The sequence below is a fragment of the Falco biarmicus genome, chromosome 6, assembly GCF_023638135.1.
Source record: "Falco biarmicus isolate bFalBia1 chromosome 6, bFalBia1.pri, whole genome shotgun sequence".
Taxonomy (NCBI): Eukaryota; Metazoa; Chordata; class Aves; order Falconiformes; family Falconidae; genus Falco; species Falco biarmicus.
This window is the reverse complement of record NC_079293.1, coordinates 56141906-56163532: the sequence shown is the minus strand read 5'-3', so window position 1 is coordinate 56163532 and position 21627 is coordinate 56141906. Positions and strand designations below refer to the sequence as shown.

General features: G+C 36.7%; 1 protein-coding gene across 1 annotated transcript in view; it reads left to right on the top strand.

The window, feature by feature from the left end:
* The window catches only part of LAMA2 (laminin subunit alpha 2), a 377372-nt gene that overhangs the window by 300717 nt on the left and 55028 nt on the right, over positions 1–21627 (top strand). Inside the window, exons 39-42 of the mRNA XM_056344337.1 lie at positions 487–650; positions 4250–4388; positions 10615–10717; positions 19181–19297. Coding sequence (XP_056200312.1) covers positions 487–650; positions 4250–4388; positions 10615–10717; positions 19181–19297 — 523 coding nt within the window. The remainder of the gene's footprint in view (positions 1–486; positions 651–4249; positions 4389–10614; positions 10718–19180; positions 19298–21627) is intronic.

The window sequence follows — 21627 nt, the reverse complement described above, 5'->3', positions numbered from 1 at the left end:
AAATGGGAAAGGAAACACTTTGAGACAGCTTACTGGAACAGGAATAGCAGGCCTTCAAAAAGTATAGTTCTTAGTAAGATACTTGAATAAGCAAAAATACATTGGAGTCACTGAAAGGGTCCTGAAACATGAAACTTCCATCACTGGTTAGTTATTACTGTGAAGCACGATGACAATTTATGTATGCATCCACATTTAAGAAAGAAATCCAAATTAGACTTTATATGCTTTTAAACTGTGCAGTTCCTTAATTGTAAAATGAAAACTACAAAGCTTAAGAGAGGCAAGTAGCTCTTGAGATACTGTTTTGTCTCCCCTCTGCTCTGCAGTCCAGCCATTCGTTTATTCTTTCCATATTAGTTCCCTGAAGTCTTAATGCATAGGTAAGTTATGAGGTAATACTTCACAAGGAGAAAAAAATATATATAAAGGGCTACAGAGTGCCTTCATTCAGCTGCTTGATTGCCTTTCTTTTGTCATTTTCAGTATGTAGAAGGTGTTGCAGATAAGATACAGCCAATGTCTGATCAGCTGAAGGACAAAATAGATGACTTATCACAAGAAATTCGTGACAGGATGCTTCCAGAAAAAGTGTTGCAAGCTGAGAACCATGCAGCACAGCTGAATGAGTCATCTGCAATACTGGATGGGTAAGGGAGCCATTCATTGCTAATGATAAAATTATGAAGCAGGTTTGTGAAATGGCTTGACAGAAATTGAAGGGCATTCCTCTTAGGCTTCAGCATCTGTCACTGGGAGTATACAAATAACCAGTGTTCTGTGTGAGTGTACAGTTGGTCAGTTTATGTGTGTACCACTTGTAAACTGTTTCATACATCTTGTGATGCTTATAGGCTGCGTTAACTACAATCTGCCCTCGGATGTGCTCATAGCACAATTTAACTTACTATATCCTTACTGCTATGTTGATGTGAAAAACAATTAACTTGCTCTTACAGAGCCTACTATGTGTTTTCAAAAACATTTGTTAAAAACAAGCAGTATTTTTATTTTTAAGATGACCATTTTGGTAGGAGACCCTTATCGTGGTGCTAATTTGTTTAGTGTCAGAAATCCCTCATAGTGAGGGACAGTGATCCCTCTAGTGGTTTCAAAACACTTTCACAAAATGAGTAGGTGTCAGGGCCCAAAATGCTTAAACCTAAGTACAGAAACCAGTTTCTGTTTACCACTGTCACATTCCTAAATATAAGCGAGAATTGTGGTGCTCTTGGCTTATATGACCACAGCCTTTTCAGAAGAATGATACTTTATAACTCATCATTAATATAGTTTCCTGCAAAGAATAAAAGGTAAGGGGTATTTTTTGTTTTGTTTTGGGTTTGGTGGGGGAAGGTGTCTTTTGTTGTGTTTTTTTGCATTTAAGAAAGCAAGCCATAAACAGCAAGTATAATTTGCAACAGGAATACTCAGAAATAGAACATGGATATTCTGCCTCTTTGACCTGTCCCCAGCATAGCTTCTCAAAAACACTGCATGAATAAAAAAAGAGATATTTTTTTTTACCATCAGCGATATGCTCGTTGCTTGCATCTTTTAGATCTGCCTGAAGATTTTAATATCCCAAAGACTTATGAGCAGATGCCTAACGCATTTTCTTCTTGCCAGCATCTGTAATTTTGAAGAAAAGTCACAGAATTATCTCTGATAGCGCCTGATACTTGCAAAATTACTGGCTTCATATGCAGTGTAGTCAAACTACTCTAGATACTCAGTCTAATTTATGGTTTGAGGAGTAAATCAAATGATGGTAGCAGTGGTTTCCTGAGTAAAAAGGATTTGAAAGGCACTGTTTCTAGAAAAACATGGCTTTTGTAAACGGTACGTGTACTGTCTGATTAGGCCATATCAGTCTGTGGTACACCTCCGGGCCCAAAGTAGACGACTAGCGTCACATCCAACCACAATACTGAATTTGGACATAAATATCCAAATACATGGAAAGTTGGCATGGAGGAACTAAGAAGTAGAGAAAACACAGAGATAAAAGAATACTTTGCTTGTTTAACAAAATGTTGGCAAAACATAATTTGAGATAGAGGTTTTTAACTATGCTAAATAGACTTTTATGGGTGCATGCATGTCCTTCTGTCTTAATGCAGGTTGACAGCTTGGCCTTAAGATGCTTAGGGTAGTGTTTAAAGTAACATTTGCTGCAGGGTAACAGTACAATGTATATGTCTGTCTGATCCAGACATCAACTTCAGTTTGTCAAGATTTATTTTATAGATAAATAGATTTATTTATCTATAAAAAAGATTTATAAAATAAAGGTACAAAAATGCAGAATCAAGGCCATTAAAAATTATATCTAAAAGCAAATTTTTCAAAATTAAAATTTCTAATGTTGTCAGACAGATACATCATTTCCAAGGACAAAGAAATACCAAGGTGCTATGTAATCCTGCATCAGGATAAAGCTGTTTATTTTGTGCACTGACATTAAACAGTCATACTTTACAGGAATATGCAGTCTCTATCTGTCTTAGGAATTCCAAAAAGTATCTATCTCCACAACCAGCACTTGGGTGTTTTTCAGTTAATACTGAATTTGCTGAAAAATACTATTCCATCTTCCAGGAGAAACTGAATGACAGCCCTTTCTCTCCAATCACCCTCTAAGGCATCAAATGGTATATTGATTGATGGTGAGGATATTCTCTTGAGAGTTAGAACATTGAACAGTTCATTAATTTAACCTAGAAAAAATTGTTATTTTTTCCTTTATATGAGGAGGTATTAGTACAGGCTTCTCCCTTACGGCTAATCACCTGCTCATGAGTAAATGTCATTGGTATTTGGCAAATTGAGTTCTGTTCCATTCTAACCAGAAGGGATTTGAATTATATTTCTGAGGAGTACTTGAGCTACTAGCTAGATAGCTGTTCTTGGCTGTGCATTTCTCTTACAGAGCATCACAAAAACCTACTATAGCCTAGTGAGCTCCATCTGTAGTTGAGGAAGGAGATAGGCTTTTCTAGGAGTGATGCAGAGGCAGCTCGGTATTCTGTTTCTGCAGTAGCCTAAAGGGAAAATTTCTCCCTCTATTAACTACACGTGGAGTCCACAGAGTATACCTTCCGTCCCCTTTGTCTTTCCTGTTGCATTTTGTAGGAAACATTAAATACTCGTTGAAGCAAAGATTGGAGCCCAGCTGTCCCTGTTCCCCAGATAATAGATTAATTACCAGGTTAGAGAATGAATTTTTCTTTCTTCCACACATGCTGTCTCAATAACTGAGTATTCTGTACAAGCTGGAACAGGTCCAGCAGAAGTAATCCTTGCCTCCCTTATATTGCCATACCCCTTGATGATAAGCATTTCCCAGAGAGGCAAAATTCAGAGTTCAAATCCATTCTTGTCCAGTTTAAGTGGGGATTTTAGCCCATTTATCCTTTATTTGGTAAAAGCATCGTACGCTTCAGGCATAATGTATACTGAGATAGATGTCTTCAAGTTAATTCTGTAGGTGCAGTACTTCTTTGTAGAAAATATTTGGAAGTTTCATAGATAGAGAGTGCAAGAAAAGTGATTTCTCCAGTCTTCTGGCTAGAAATTCCCCTGGAAGGTGGTTAGCTGAGCTCCAGTTCCTGTACGAGGAAATATTACTTGTTTATAATTAGCTTTTAATCTAATTATAGTTATTAGAATGGAGGATTCCATTCAGTGTGAAGCATTATTGTTTGGTTTTCATTTTGGTCAGCAGAATTAACATTTAGGATTTGGTTTAGACAGTGAGAACTCCTATGAACCTGACATTTCTAGGTTTGGGAGCCAGACCAAGAAATTAGTTATTCAGAGAGTCTACTTTAAAACATGCCTGTGATGATCTCCCATGTTCACACAGTGCAAAATTCATTATGTTGCCTGGCTCAACACATAACCTATGAACCCACATTATGAATATTTGTTATGTAGCATATACATAACACATACAGTGTTAAGCACTGCCTGCCTTATCTCAGTGTCTAATCTATTTTTATCTCACAGAACCTCCTTATTTAGTGAACATTGGGGTTTATGTCTTTCTGCATAGATAAAATGTGAATTCTATTGAACACATAATACCAAAACTCCTGAAATCTGAAGTGTAGCATTGTGCTCTGAAGAAATGCCCTAGAAATAGCCTTAGAAATACAGGCTGTTGGGTTTGAAAAAGTAGGATACTATGTTCTGTTGAGCTCTGATAGCAGGTTTCATGGTGTGTTTACTTTTCTCATCCCAACAGAATCCTTGCTGAAGCCAAAAACATCTCTTTCAATGCCACACTTGCTTTCAATGCTTACACTAACATCAAGGATTACACAGATGAAGCTGAAAAAGTTGCCAAAGAAGCCAAGGCTCTTGCAAATGAAGCTATGCAAGCGGTAAGAAAAATAAGTAAATTGGGCAGAAGCTTAGATTTTCTGTGGAACTGTGCTACACCTTATCTTAGATCCATGTTTTGCCATCTTACGAGTTTATTTAGACACCCTTGCCACCATAGATTCTTTTTTTGGGATTAGGAACCTATGCCCCTGTGAGAGCTACTTGTACCTTCAGACTACATCCCTATTTGTTTCTAACTCTTGTTACTTATTTTACATTCCTTTTTTGTTTGCTATTCTTCCTTCCTCTGTCTTCTGCTTTTCGGTCTCTGTCTATGGCTCAAGCCAACAGCTTTGGGTAAGGAGTGTAGGTCATTTGATACTCAGTAAAGTTAGTTTATATTTAGTGAATGTTTTGCACATATCTGAAGAACTCCATACCTTAATTAACTCTTCACCCTTTAGTTACATGAAAACATTCAAAGGAATTTCTCTGCACATAGGATGAGCTGTGTGCACCTGGCAGAATTCTAGAAATGGGGAATTGTAGGAGGGGAGAGGAAGATTTTATTCATAGAAACCATACAGCTTCTGTTGTATGTATATAGAAACCACGCAGAACTCTGCTGTTTTTTGCAGAGAAATCATATTCTCACTAGGAGGTACTGCATGCGAATTTTCGAAGAAAAAGAGAGAACTTTCAAAAAATAGGATTGTAAGATAAAGCAAGCACTCCAGCCTGAGACATAATCAGAAACTCAGCTCTTTACTGTATATACTGTGAGCAGAAGACATTCTGAGCATAGCCAGAATTATTTTTTATGTCAAATATCAAAGGGGCTGATGGCTGATATGTGGAAGTCAGTCAGAGAGTAGCTGATGTGCACTTCACAGGCACACAGAAACATGAGGAAATGACAGTATAATATGAAATTGCCAGACCCTATATTTGATACAGAAACATATAAATAAGCAGAAGCAACTTGTAGTTACATCACTTGTATGTGAATGAAGGTAGCTTGTGGAGAGCTACTTCAGTCACATGGATCATGAGAACAGCAAAAGCAATCACATGCTGTAAAGGTTTGTATTTATGAGAGGGATAAAGTGATCTAGCCACTGCACAAAAGTTTTAATATTCTTAGGTTGTTTACATTGACAACTTCTATTTCAGATAACACTAATTATTATATTTCTCTCTTGAAACATTTTCACCTCACACATTAGTATGCATTAGTTCTCTGTAAATAGTTGTTTCACCAGTAGTACTAATTACACTGCAGAAGTAAATAAGGAGCTGTGGATTTATTTTTTCCTTTTCATTAGGATTTAATACAGATAGCTATCTTTTGCTGCTTTGATGACTCAGTGAGTGAGGCAGGAGACTGTTTCAAGGATTGAATAGGAAAGAAAAGACATACAGCAGTCAAGAAACAAAGCAAGCAATTACAGTGTGGCTACAGAAGAGTATGTATCAGATGGTGAACTGGCTGATTATACCATGGAGAGAAAATGGATATATAGTTTGAAAGGGATGAAGGTGGAGATGGACAATATGATGTAAACAGAGGCAAGTGAGTAGCAAGGAAAGAGACTAAGTTATTATTAAAGATCAGATTTTTAGCATCTCCATTGCATGTATTATTGAGAGCTTTTGTTGTTGTTATGAGCTTGTATATGTAACAGAGATCTAGTTGATAAAGAAGAAAATGGAGGCAGCTGCTGCCTGTTAAATGTGATTGACTTAATATAGAGTAGAGGTAATCAGTGGTTTACCATCAAATTGTTGCAGAGCAAGGTAGATTATAACCATTATCTGGTAAAAGATCATGTGAGGGTTTGGGGCCAGATTTTAAAGTATGTTAATTGTGAAGTGCAATCATCATTTCACTAATCTATTTTTCTGTTTTTATGCAAAGACTGTTGAATGCTTGCTTATCCTAGGTGAAAAGCTTAACTGCTAACCATGTACATCAGGCTCCCCCTTTTGTGCAGGCCCCAAGGAACTTACATTTAGCTGAGCTTCAGCATGAGAGCAGGAGTGCACCCTTACTCGGGGCTATCTGGAGCACAGTGGTTCAGGCAGTCCCCGAGAAGGCAGCATTTGTGGATTTGAGCCCCTTCAGACTGAGAAGCCCCTAGAAACTGTGTCCCCTCCTTTCTGAGAAGGTGCCCTTTGGGGACCCTGTGTAGAAGATAGAGATCATGTCTTTCCCCTCCTTTTGAAAGATGGACCCGTGTTCTCTTCTTTATGAGAGCAGCTGTGGGTTCCTGTCTTCTGTAAAAGACTCTGATCTCCAGATTCTGGCAGATAACTGAGAAAAGTGCTGTAGCTCACATGCATCCCTAAGCCTAGCCTTTCCCCTTGACCATTATTAATGCTGGAGCAGGGGGAGGAAGTTTTCCCAATAGCAGCAAGCTGGTGCATGAACTAGAGATGGTAGGAACAGGACTAAAGCGGTATCTCAGGGGTTGGTTGGGGTTTTTTTGGTTTGTAGTGGGAAAATTATATTGTTTTCAAATTAAGCTAATGTTGCTGAAAGCAAGAATGAAAAGATGCTTAAAATCCATAGTGATTACAGCAAGCCTGGTAAATAAGTCAAAAAGAATGTATTAAAAATATGACAGAAAAATTCCTCCCAAGCTTTTTATGGTGGTTTTGCTCTTCCTTTAAAAGCAAAATAAATTTATCACAGATGAGAAATCTCTAGTATTCAAGCAGCTTCAACATCCCATTACTTATCCAAGGCTGCAGAGAGGAGTCATGTTAACAGATCCAGCTTGTCTCACAGATTAGAATCACAGTTTTACAATACATCTTGAAAAAGTTGATTATTCTTAGTCTTTTTGGAAAAGTCTTAGAGGGTAGTAAGTGGAACCACGGGGGACGTTAGGTGTTTAGGGGCTAATTCCTTCCTTGGTTTTGACTTTCTTTGTAGTGGTAGCCCAACAGTTACATTGGATGTCTAGGTTGGTAATGACATAAAGCTGCCTAGCCATCCTCCTTGTGAGGATTTCCTGAGGTGCAAATAATTTGTAAAATTTTGGTACTTCAGAATGCTCAGCTATCTTCAGGACTGGTGAAAATGTGAGTAGCTCTAACCCTTGCATAGGTGAAAACTTCCAAGCATGTAAGTGTATGTGAAAAGAAAATAATTTATTTTAAGAATAAGGTAGAACTATTTTTAACCGATGTGAATTAGCACTTCGGTCTATAAAATGCCATATATGTGTGTAGGTTCAAGTATGTGATCCTCAAAACTGTCCCAGTGCATTTACATCCATGCTTGGAGCTGTACTGCATATGACCAAAATCACCAACATTTCAGCAGATCTGGACAACATGGTGCCTACTTCATGTTTACCTTCATTCATGAAAACTCAGAATAAAATCCTTTCTGCAAAGTCCTCAGCAGCAATTAGTCTGATAGGTGCTCACCATGCACTGTCGGGGGAGTCTTTGCAATGCTGTGACTGTGGCTGATCTTATTCAAACTTGCAGTATGTAGCACATTTCCCTGTTAATGTGGTAAGTCAGTGATTCACACAGTCATTCCTGGGAGATCTGGAGGGATCTCCATCACAGAGGAGTGCCATAACCCACCAGGCTATGGGCTGAACTGAAAGCTTTAGGCCACGTCTGGAGAAACTGGGCTGTTTAACAAAAAAAAAGTGTTCAAGATTCATTGAAATACCAGAAAAGGGAAGACAGAGGAGATATTCTTCCAAAATTCTTTCCTTACCCAAAATTCTCTGCTAAATATTAATTCATAGAAGTTTTCTTAATTTGATGGATTTTTTTCTTTTGCTGTTAAACTTCATTAAATTTTTTGCTAACTCATGGATAGAAAAAATCAGACTATTAAGGATCATTTATCGTTTCAGTGGCAGCATTTTGCATTATATTACAGCAACACTTATGCCTCTAAACCATGATTGCGGTTGCATTGTTTGGACACATAATGAAATCCCATTTTTGCCATAAAGTGTTACAAGCACTCAGACTATAGGGTTCACAGAGGGAGGGTAGGGGGCATGAAGAGTGGCACAGGCAGAGGAAGGTACTGTCCCCAGGTTATGGGTACTCTAGAAGATGCAGATTTAAAACAAATTAGATTCCTGAGAATCTGTGATTTTCCAATTTATCCTGAATCACAATCTTTTTTTACTTTTCTTTTTTACAGCAGGTGCCCCAGTTTAGAAAACACTATCAAAGACCCTTGTCTGTCAGTCTATTACATCATAAAGGTGTTCATCATGACCCAGGTTTGCCACAAGCACACAAACTCACCTCACACAAAGCCAGAAAATGTTTGATTTTTTTCAATATTGACTTCTTCATAATTCAATGCCTTGTGAGACATTAGAAAAGCTAGCAAAAAAGTATTTTTTACATCAGATGTCTGGATTAATCCTTCTTTTCAAAATTATTTTGAAATAAATATAAAATAAAGCTTTTAATCAGTACAAGTGTATTTGTCTCTGAAGGGGCTTTTCTAGTATTAACTTTATGCTGAAATCTGTCTCTGACTAATTGTCAGCACATGCTCAATTATTGTCCCTGATTTGATGAACTTCTTGGCTTTGTATATTAAATTTGGTCTTCCAACTTCATTTTATTGAATATAAACTGCTTAATCAGCCAGACAACCATGTCTAGTCCTTTAACAGTAATAACAATCTTTATTTTTTAAGTCTGTGGTCACAGAGTGATCATACCATGGGTTCTGTTGCTACTGGGGAAAGAAATATAAAAGTATTACCTGATTTGAGAGGTGCATCTGCCCCAAAATCTGGCCAAACAGTCTTCCTTCAGGAGCTTTGCTTAATTTGGATAGTCTTTTTTTTTTTCTCTTTCTATATGTATTTTTCTATTACCAATGCTACTTGTATTATGTGATAAAGAAAATCTGTAGGAAACTGATTTTGTTCATCTTTTGAATGTATAGTTTCTGTTGATGGTGAAAAGAATTTGTGTACACAGCTTAATATTTCAGGTGAGCTTGGAAATATGGCAGTCATATCGGCCTTACTTTTTAAAATCACTTAGCCTGTGATGAAAGCTAAGCATAGATTTACATCCCGTATGAATACAAGGAATCTTTAATAGCTGTATCCCTGTGACATAGCAACATATGCCATGAGATATCCCATAACAAAAAAAACTGGTTCTCGATTTTGAAAGTAACTAAAACATTCCCTAAGATTTTTTTAAAAGAAAATGAAATGGGCAAGTCCAACATACAGTTTTTAAGTGTTATCAAAAAATCAACAGATTCAGTAGTATGTAAAATATCACCTCTGGGCTTGCTCATTATATAAATAATGAATAGCAATAATAACTGTGTCATTTAATTGACACACAGTTAATTTTTGAGTATATGTATCTGCCCTGGAAAATGAAAAGTAGCTGCTTCTTAATTACTTACTAGTTACAAGGCTATGACCCATGACTAATATAGAATGTTATCTGGCTGTCAGGAGTATTCTCAAAGAAATGTATTCAGTATGATGTGTGACCTGGGTTCAGTCTTACAAACTGAACAGTAAGTGGTTCAGAACCCAGAGCATTTCCTACCAACTGAAAATACTAATGTACTTTAGAAAAATCATTCTATTTATTGATCAATCTCTGCACTGAAGATAGAGATGGATGTTTTTCAAAAGAAAGATCTTCAAGTAGCATGAAATGGTGAAGGATGGTTATTCAGTAATAAAACTCTTTCAGATTAACTTCAGTTTGCCCTTCTTTTTAACTCTATTTCTTATCTATCATATTTACTTTACTGGCCTAGCAATTACGATTCTTGAATTTAACCACAAAGGAGACTCTGTTGTCAGTATTAAAATTTGGATCATCAGATCCAGTCTGGCTTCTAAAGGTACTGTAGCTGCTGTTAGGGAGAAATATTGTATTACATGGTATTGTGTCTGCAGCTGGAGGGAGAACCCCCTGTTTAAGTTGAAATATCTTCTTGATCAATTGTTTTGGTCAAAGTTGTGCTCCTAGAGTCATACCTGTTTCTTTAACCCTATAAGCATTTTCTCTTTTTATTAAAGTCATCACTGGTATTCCAGAGATCTGGCTTCCAGTTAAAACAAAAGGAAATTAATTAGAGATATTTTTTTTTGTCTGCTACAGACCAACATAATGGCCATGGGATAGAATTCAGAGCACACTGACATTCACTTTAAAATTTAGATGATTGTTCACTTATATCATCTTCATATATCTTTTAGGACTTCAGACTTTCCTGTATGTATGACACTGCTTCTTTTTCTACAGACATCTGGTCCTCAAGAATCACTGAAGGATGGTGCCAAGAGCTCTCTTCTGAAAAGCCTCAGGGTCCTTAATGAAGCCAAGATGCTAGAAAATGATGTTAAAGGTATGTGCAGTACATGGCATTCAGGCCCGTTAAATACAAGAAAAACAGGAGACTGCTATGCTTCCAGTATGAAGAAGCCATGTAAGTAGGAGAAAAGTGTAATTCATTATCTGATTGAAACTGAACAATGTAGCAATGAAGAAGATTCTCATGGTTTGGGTGCAGGTATTATGTAGGTGTGCAGATGCTTGTCCCCTCTGTTTCTTGGACAGGAAAGCTGAGGACAATGGAGCCTTGGTCTTCTCATGCCAACTACAATAAGAGCAAGAGTAACCGGGGAGGAGAGTGGGGTGGAATTTCTGGTTTTGATTTACTAAATGCTGTAGCAGGAAATTAGTACAAAAACATGCCCAGCATTAAATTGTTGTTCTTATCAATACAGAAGCAGGGTTTGCAACGCCAGTCAGAGATACCGAATCTCATCAGAATGCTTATGGGATTGTGCCAGGAAAAGGAAGCATGGGGAGGTAGAATGAAGATGTTTGGCAAACAGAAAGTAATGGGAGGGAATTGCTAAGCATTTTCTTAAAAAGATGAAACTAAAAACAAGTCTCTAGAGAAAAATTACTGTTTTCACGCACACAAACAAATTTTTATTCCTAAAGCATAAATACATGTCTCAATGCAGCTCAAACCATAAATTTTGTAGATTCCAAACCAAACATTTGGTTTCTCAGTGAAAAATAAAGTATCTTTAATTTCTATTCAGTATTTTCCACTGGGGAAAAAATATGTTTTGCATCAGCTGTTTAGTGAGTTGTAAAAGATGGTAATTCAGGTCAGACTGTTCTTACTACGGCCTTAGTATTTTCTCATCAATAAATGAGAGTATTATTGGTGAATGTCATAGTGGGAGAAAACAGGATGGTAGTCAGTATGGACACATATGAGGTGTTTCATGCAAACATGAATAATCAGCTGCAGAAATTCAGGATGAGGAGAAATTGTCGGGGTAGCACTTCTCTAGAATGAGACTAAAGAGAAGCATGAATGATGTGCTGGGTAGAGGTGGAAAAGGCAGATGTCACAGAGGAGTGCATGAATCAGAGCATGGCTTTCCAAAACACATGAAACAATCCTTTTACTTTCTGCAGAGTTTCTAGTGCTTTAGTGAAGTTACTGGCTACAGTGCTGAGCACTGAACTTCATGAGGGCTGAGGTGGTTTGCAAGGCCTGGAAGAGGAGAGATGAGGAGAAAGTATGAAATAATTTAAATCTGTAGACTGAAAAAGAGACAATTGAGTAGGGACTCAGTATTCTTCAGTTATGTTAAGGTTTCTCCAAAGAAGATGGGACTAACATATCTCAAATGCACTGATACAGATCACATATTAGGAAAGTCTTCGTGGTAATTAAAATACAGAAGTTCTGGAATTGATTACTGAGGAGATTAGGGAGATGCAATCTTTGAAAATCTTTGAAAACAGCTTAGACAAATATCAGTGAGGAATGACTGTTGGTCAGAAGGAAAAAAATTATCTTTGGACAAACATATGTTCATAGCCTATGATTCAGTGATCTTCTGATCATTGCAACCAAAAGCAGTTTATTTCTTGTCTTTCCAGACAGATTGTTTTATAGGTCTTCTAAGAAAATACTTATTGTAGCGCTAATGAAGCATCTGTTTAACAGTACTGAACACTTCTTTCTGTATAGCAGTCTTAGAAAGGAATTGAAAAAATAATTCATTTTGATTAAACCTGAGGGGAAATAAGCATGATACAATTATCCACTTTCAAGTAGGCTAACACTGAGTTTCACACATCTGCCTTTGTGAAATATGTTACACATTACTGGTTTAATTGCTTTGGTTTTACATATAACAAAGGAAGCAATTTAGAAGCATACAGTGTTTTTGCCACTGGTATAGTAAAGTATGAGAGGAGGATCAATTGACTGAGGCCTCCATACAACTATTTTGAAAGTCTTTCATCCAAATATTGAGTAATATTTTGGTTAGTCCAGACAAAATAAGTTCAAATTGATAACTTTGTGGTTTATTTCAAATTAGTGCACTGTAAACCCCTCCCTTTTGTAATCTGAAATTCTGTTGTGTATAGTTTGAGAAGCTTGTGTCCAGTCACTGTAGTTTTTGCAAAATTCTTGCATACTAGATACATTATAGTTTAATCTGATGCAGTTGGCTGAAGCTGTAATAGGGTTAACCTGGAATTAACCACAAGGAAGGGAAAAGCATTGCCCTTGAAAACCTGTGTGAGAAAACAGATTTAGGACTTAGAAGAAATAAAGACAAGGAGAGGAAAACAGATTTTTTGCTTATCATAGTATCTGAAAATCAAGCTTTTTTTTTTTATTTCATGCATCAGAGCTAAAAAAATAACACACAGTAAATATTCAAGGTTCAGATTTAAACTGTTTGTCACAGAGATGATGCCTGAAGCTTCCCTGTCATGCTAGAGTAGGTAAAATACTTTTTGTTAGAAACCAGATAGATTTTTATAATAGAGCCCAGTCTTCTGAGTTTTAACATACAAAATTTTCATTAGCCTCCTGGGAGATGCATTACAAAAACCATACAGCATGAAGGATGAGATCCATACAATTTACTCTTCTTTTGGCTATTACTATACTTTAATTTAGTTTTGGCAGCTCTAGGATTTTCAACTGCAGAACTAGCTAACAAGTAAAAATAATACTTAATAAGATCATAACACATAATATTTTATAAGGTAATTAATTGCATTCCATTGTCATGCACTGTTTGAAAGTTAAATATATTGTTATTTTCTTGTAGCAGCTCCGAGAAAAAATGTGTCTACAGTTACTAGTAAATCTTGGATGTATGTTTAGAGTGTTCTTTATTGTGGCTCCTTACTGCGAGATTCAGTACAGATTTAGGGCTGGAGGTGCATGTTTCAGTATACGTGTTACAGAGAATCACAAAACTATGAGGGGAGTCCAATGTGCAATATAAGTAGCATGGCTGAAGTAGAACGAATAAGGATGCTGTTAGTGCCCCTTTCTGGAATGCTAACTGCTGCAGTTTGCCATGGCTAACGTATAGGAAATACTAAAACAGCAATGCTGCCCCTTCTCTCCCGTAGTATTCCTCTGAGCAGACTGGACGCCATGGAGTGGAGTCCATAGCTTTGTGTGCTCCCCAGGTAGTTATAATGGAGTAACCATGTGTTCCATATAGGACAGTGCCCTGTTTTCAAGGACAAAATAAAATAGTGTCTGTACTTGGATATATGTTAATTCGATGTGCCTGCAAAACTGTCCAATTTAACCCTGAGAAAAGATGTATTACAACCTCAATAAGACGTTATTTCAGAGATCTTTGAAAAAAAGTATGTTATTCTCCCATTTTATGCCAGTGAGAATTTAAGTTGGCAACAGTTTCATAATTCAGAAGTGAAGGTCTAAACAGTCTGAAGATTCATAAAGCAATCCTAATGCAAGCAGGGATCAGTTTTAAAATGCACTTATTAAATCTTTGTCTGTGTTCTTCCCCCATACTGAAGGGTAATGACTTTCTTAATGCGCTCTAGTATGTCTTAGATTTAAAGTACTTTATACAGACAAACATTCTGAACTTTTCACAGTATGCCTTTTTGCATCTAATAAAACATGTCCACGTTCCACAGCTTGACCCACAGAGATCAGTTAATGTTGTGCCCAGAATGCAGATGCCTAAGAATAAAATGCAATGACAGATTTCTTAATTTCCTTTTTTCCCCACCCTGTTTTTGCTCCAAAGTGTTGATATTACTAGTATTATGAAAATAATCCCCTCTGAATGTCTTGATGTTTCCAGGATATGAAGGGAGAGCTGAGTGTCAAATTAATACAACGATGTTTTCTCACGATTCTTATAAAGCCACCCTGTTCAGAATCTTAACTGGAAGCGCAGGGTGGATGATGGGCAGCCTATAAAGAGCTAGTAGACAGAAGTAATCATTAGTTTAAAATATCTCTGTCTGCACTACAGGTAGTACGTTAGTTAAAATAATGGAGACCCATAAGCCACTCAAGTAATACACACTCCAAAAATCCAGGCTGGGCTGTGACGGAGGTGGGAGTGTTTTCTTGCTAAATTATTACATTCCCCTGATTTGTGGCCAATTACCCGAGTTATAAAATGGCTGTTAATCATGGAAATGTTTTCTATTACCACCAAAACCTGCTGAAACAGTCTTTACAAAGCAAAGCTTCTGACAGAAGCTATTAAAATAGAGATTTAGTCATTTCTGTGTCTGTGGGGGTAGGAGTTAGAAGGAATAACCCTGGTGGGAGAAGCAAAATCTGTATGTAGTACTCTGGCTAAGGAGGAGTTTTGAAATTTTGGCTACAAATGAGTGAATGCTGCTGCCTGCCAGCTTCATTCTCACTGCCTTGAGGGATTTTCAGTTTGCCAGGAGCAATTTTTCTTTCTTATAATTTTGAATTTAATGTTTTAAAAATATACTTGCCCCAGTGCAGATTTGAGACTATATACAGACTGTCAAAACTGATCAATGAAAAGCAAAAATAAGATGTATAAACTCTTCAGCTAGAGACTGCTGTCAGGTGGCTACTGAAATTCAGCTCATGTCATTTCTTCTGCTTAAAAATTGACAACTTGAGGGTGACTTGTCTTGTCTGACAATGTGTGAATATTTTTAGCTAAAACATTTTCCAGCTGATCGGCACAGCTAAATCTCTTGTTTATGTACTCTCCTATTTGTATTTTTGCTGACCTGGCATATTGCATTCACCAAATTATTTCAGTCAGTGCTGAAAGTAATCTTTTTAAAAAGTTAACCATCGTTAGCTGCATTTCTCTGGTTACATCTCTTTCCCCTGTTTGTTTCTAAGTCTTCTTTGTTTTAGAGGAAAAAATATTTGCTTGTGACCCATCTTCCTCTTTATAGGATGAGCCTGTGGGGAGCAAGAATAGTACTTGGAAGAAGCAAAACAAAGATAACTAGAAGAAAGGGATGTGTGTAACTGCCTGCCAGATCGTTTGTGCAGTATCCAGTCAGTAAAAACAGCTGCATATGTTGCTTCTTGATAGATTTCCACCTTTATTCTGAATTTTAGGGTACATGCATTGGGTAGCATAGCCGCATGATACCCTCTTGGACAGTTTTGCATGGAAAACTGCATTCGGTCAAAATATCAGAAGACATTTGTTTCCACTAGGATTGCAATGGTGGCACATCATCAGTAATTAACCAGTGCCACTTACGTACATGATCTACAGAGACTTGTAAAAACTTGTCTCTTGTAAAATAGATCACTGTATATAAATGCTAAGTAACTAAGTTCTTAAGTTCATCTTAAGATGAAACATATGAGTACAGGGATATTTTTTTCATTTGATTCACTTCAATTTATTTACTCAGAGGAAAAAGAAACAATGCTTTATTCTGTAATGTTGTGTTTAATTATGAAATAGAAACAGAAATTTAAAATCTTTGTTCATGTTAACTAAGCCAGAAAACTTAAAGGCCTGTACCTGCAAAGTTCTTCAAGATCCTGCTTACTCTTTAGGGTTTAGTTTCAGTGATGCATGACTGGTTTTGTTGATTTGAACAATAAACAGTGCCTTGATTGGCATCCTGTGCTGACTCTGTGCAGAGTTAATCAGGTGGAAACAGGACTGCAATAAATTTCTAAGACTATTCCTCAATCTACACTTGACTCTGAATTGACAGTGTCTGGCATCTTTCAGTGCAGGCCCACTAACCTCTTCCAAGTCAGATAAGCAATGGAGTTTGAAAACACTTAGATTGTAGCTGCCTGTATTTTTTCAAGCCCCGGTGATTAACTGGAGGATATCAGGCCTTCAAATCATGGCTCCAACATTTTTCATAAATGCTAATAATTAAAGGATGGGGGAAAGCTGACATGAAGTCAGTTCAGTTCACGACTTATACACAAAATTAGCTCTGTGCTTAGTGAAGAGGCCATCTGCATTACAGTGTAGGGGAAGGTACTTCAAAATACAACTTCATGCTAATATCACTACGCAAAATGAACAATTTCTTTGAATAGCTGATACGGGCCTTAGTATCTCCTCGCATCTCTGTGTAAGAGGCTCCCTTGGGACACTTAATTTATGGCTTTATTATTGTAATTAAAAAACCCAAACAAACAAAAAAAACCAACCACAGTTAACGTGTATTTGAGGAATTAAAAGAAAAAATATTAAACAGGTGGAGTTTCAGTGTTCAATTTCAGGAGTTCTAGGGAAACTTCCCCTATTAAATTCTGTAAAAATCAGTTTGCTGCTATGGTTACAAAGCTGAAAACAGAAGTCTGGAAACATGATTCTTCAGAAATATAACTGGGGATAATTAGCATAGTGTTGGATCTGACAGAGTAAAAAGGAAAAAAAGAGGTAATTTAAGAGTATGCAACAAAGTTAGTATACCACCACCAGAAATGAATCAAGTATCTCAGAAATATTAACACACTTTATAAACACTAACATCCCAAAAGGCACCACAGACACCAAGGAAATATCAGGCAGACTATAATTTCAGAATTAAATGGAGGAAATTAAAACAGCTTTGTCAGTATTATTACTTAAGAAGAATTGAACTCAGATAAAGTCTCAGAGCACTTAAGACCAGAATCTCATGAGTTCATCCCGGTTTAGCAGCATCACATTACCAGTAGCCTCATTCAGCAGTTGAGACAAAATCTGTCATTTAAAAAGAAAGGTGATTTTGAGGAGAAGAGTGATCTTATAAATTAGATGAATCTTCCCAACTTTTTTCTAGTGTTAACTGTGCCTCTTACAGTTCACACAAATGTCCTGTTCTTCTGCAGGACACTTTGCAGGAATGAGGGCTTACCTCCAGGCACTCTTACAGTCCTGTGTGTTGCTCTGATTTAAATAAGGCAAACATATTTATTCCTGAATGACATTTCAAAGGGTCTAACAACAAAAGTATTCTCATATAAATTCCATTTGCTCTTTCAGCCTTGCTATAGGCTTGGGAAAATTAGTTAATGATTTCCTGTAGATAATACACATTTTGTTTGATTTTTCTCTTTACAAATTGCTTCTTGCTCATCTAGTTAAAAGAAACCTTGCGGGTTTAGAATTTGTGGAACATGAACCGCAGTCCCTTGTTTTAATCTATTATTCTGTTTATTCTCTCACAAAAGGGTTACAGCCCTGATGCTGGAGTACCAGTGATATCAAGTTATTGTCCCTTGATAAAAAGAGATGCTTTTTGTTTTTGGCAAGTATGTGGCTATAATTCAGGAGAAACCTCATCTGCAGTGTGTTTTCTTATCCCAGTATCTGCTTGGATAAGTATCCAAAAATTAGGTGTTTATTTTCAATAACCTGCCACATATCTGAAGGTCACAGTCATAGTTTGTATCCTAAACTCTTTCTCTACAAATTATTCTCCTCTTCCTACTATCAAGGACAGTGATGTTGAGTTAGTTTCCCAGTAGGTCATGACTTTAAGGTAAGAAATTACCAGCTGTCTGTTCCAGAGAGTTCCATATTGATATAAAGAAATGATGAAAAATGCCGGCTAAGATAGTGGCTTAAGCATTAACTACCATTTTTTGTGCCAAACTTTACTTCTAGATTTTGAAATAATGTCTGTTTAAATAGCCATAGAGCTTCGCTGGAATCTCACTTTTGAGTTTGAAAAATTATTGCTGTGCTGGATACTGTTAAAAAATACTCTGTAATTTTTATTCACAGCAAATGCTAAAGAATAGGAACTTACCTGTAAAGGACAACATCAGTTTCATCAGTAATGTACTGAATATGACACACCTCTGCCTGTAATTTGTACTAGTTCTTTGATTTGAACAAATTCTTAGCTTAAAGCTTTATTTACTAGACAGGCTTTTTTAAAAAAAATTTACTTATTTCATAATAACCTATTGTTATGTATACTCCTCATATTGATGATCAGTGCTCGGGTGATCTCATGTGTTTTCTTCAGGTGTTATGTCAACATTAGTTATTTTTGAGAAAATCCAGGAGATCTAGGCTTTGTCGTCTAACTGCAACAGTAAGCTGACCTGATCAATCTTGCTCTTTCACGCTGCGTCCAACTCATTCAACCCATTCAACCACTTTAACAAGATAATTTCAGTAGTAGCTTAATCTAGGAATCAAAGCTATGCCTAAACATCACACTTGTTGAATCTATCAGTGGATTTTTATGTGAATTTGCATAAATCATACCATCTATGATTGTCATTTTTTTCTTTCTTCTGTACACCTTAGGAAAACTCTTGATAAATATAATATAGTACAAATAACTAAAGTATTTAGATACCATGGAAGTAGGGAACTTAAAGAAACAGAGGAAGATTATTGGTGAACCGTACAACCAGTTTTACTGGACTTCTTATTTTACACAATGTAATATCTTAATGATAAATGGCTTGCTCATTGTTATGCATTTTAAATTATGTGCAAAGAAAGGATAGTGAAAACAAAGAGTTAAAGCTTTTTACTATGTGCGCTTTTTATAGAAAAGGGTAGTAATCTGGACAGCATGCAGAACAAGCTGAAAGGTGCTGATGAGAAGAATTCCATTCTCCTGAGAACTTTGAATGAAACCTTAGGAAAGCTGTCAGCCATTCCTAACGGTAAGCTGGAAAAGTGCTGGAACACTTGACTCATCCTGGCTCTTTTGTTTCATTTAACAACTGTCTGATTAATCTTTGTCTATGTCCACGCTGTGTCCACTTTGACCTTTGGCCGCTGTAATAAGACAAACATGAACAATGTGAGAGAGAACCAAACTGAACACAGTTAACATGGTATTAGTTTGTATTATGATACAGTAGAAGGTACAATGCTTCTGCAGTTTGCAAGAGGTTTCAGAAAGCAAAGAATTATGGTATCGGGAATTATGATCCAATCTGAGACAAATAGTCTTTAAACATGAAGTCTTTTTATGAAACTACTGTTTAATGAACCATTATAATTGAACTGGTATAATTTAATTCAAGAAGAATATCTTACTGACCTAATAGAAAAAGCAGAATGAAATTTGCTGGGTTTTGTCTTACCTTTCTACCACACTCTCACTCTTTTATGCTGCAGTATTGTTTCCAGTCACTGTTTGGATTGTATATCTTCTTCAGACTGTAAATCGCCTAGAACAGGAGCAGGCTTTCCTCAATGAACTCTGAATCCTATATAGCCATTTAAAAAAAAAAAAAAATTAATCTGTAGTACTCATTCAAATCCCAAAGTCCTGAGATGTTAGCTACTTTGTGTTGTGATAGTGAGAGACAGGGAACTACAATGTAGTTTCATTATAATGGACAGTGATAAACTGTTTATTTTAGAAAATAAAAAGTTTTGTATCAGTGTAATCTGCTAAGACTTTTCTCTCCATAGAGCACTTTATAAACTGAAGATATGCCTTAAGAAAAGTCTCTAAAGAAAATCTATATTCTATCTGATTTGTGGTGGTCTGGAAGATTCAGACTGCAAGTTAAAACTTGGCATGAAAAACAATTTACTTATTCATCTTGCACATTTTTCTAGCTTTGATTCCAGATAACTGAAAAGTTTTGGTTTAGATTTAGTGATCCTTGAAATCAGGTGTTCATGGAAATTTGTTTTAATATGTCATGCTCATTTTATACCATTTCCTGGGTCTTGGCCACAGATATTGACATGACTGTTTCTTTTCTTGTGCACAGATAGATGTCTCGGTCAAATAAAATGGACCTCTAAAACCAGTTGACCTTAGAACACAATACTAAATATGAAACAAGTAAAAGAAATATAAAATGTGCAGCCATTGGCAATGTAATAAACTCTTGTCAGATTAGAGTTACAGGGTGCTTGGTACAAGGACACTCATAAAAACAACCAGATGTGTATTAAGAATGAAATTCAGAGCAAATAAATGGCATGGATAAGGAAATACAGTAAATTGATTCTCCAAAAGGGAAATAGCCAATGAGGATGAGAGAGGGAATGACCCTGTCATATATCTTGTTCTTCAAGGATTTAAGAAAGCAGAGAGCAGCTTAAAGTAGTAATTCTTGTCTCCATGCTATATGAATAGCCAAATAAGAGCAGAAAAATTCAAAATTTAAGGTAGATCGCCTTAGGACAAGGATCCATATGTGCAGGAATGGCATAATTTAAAGTGTGGCTGAAAATAAATATAATTTCTGTGACCAATAGAGGGAAGTAACACAGTAACTCCAACTCTGCCAGAAAGCTGCCTGACCTCTAATATTGGCCTCAGAAAGAGATACTTAGATATGATGAAAAAAGGAAGTGAAAAAAAGGCAATCAGAGCTCTTTGTTCTTTCACTTGACAGTTCTGATGATGATAATGGTTCATTAAAAGTTCAGTTGTATTTTCAAGGTGATATTGTATTTTGGGGGCTTTAAAGAGCCAAAATTTCAGAAATAAGGATGGAATTATTTGAAGCACAGGTATAATATATCTTTACTAAGAAAGTAAAAAGGGTCATGTGATCCTCCAGCATGCAGGACAAATCCACCAATTCTCTATGGCTTTAGGAAGCATCATGTGCTCCCCAGGCCACAGGCTTGATCAGATCAGGTGTCCCACAGAAGAAGGACCTGCCTAGAAGACCATTTGGAAACCTATGCTGTTGAGCCCTTGAAATGGAGAAAATGTCCGTGTTTTTCCATGTCTTCACACAGTCATAGAATCAGGAATGTGCAATCTGCTTCAAGCATATGCTTGGTATAAACTAGCTCTTATCAACTGTCTCTTAGTCAGAAACTGAAAGGAATCACAACCTCCTGTGCCTTTCCCCACTCAGTAGTTCATGGACTACCCCAGGAAGCCCCAGTCAGTATGACAAGTGGTCTTATCCCTACGTGGTTGTTTTAGATATATCCAGACTTCTGGGCTGCACTCCAGAATTCTCATGTGACTGAAGGACATGAAGGATACCTTGGAAAACACAAGGAGAAA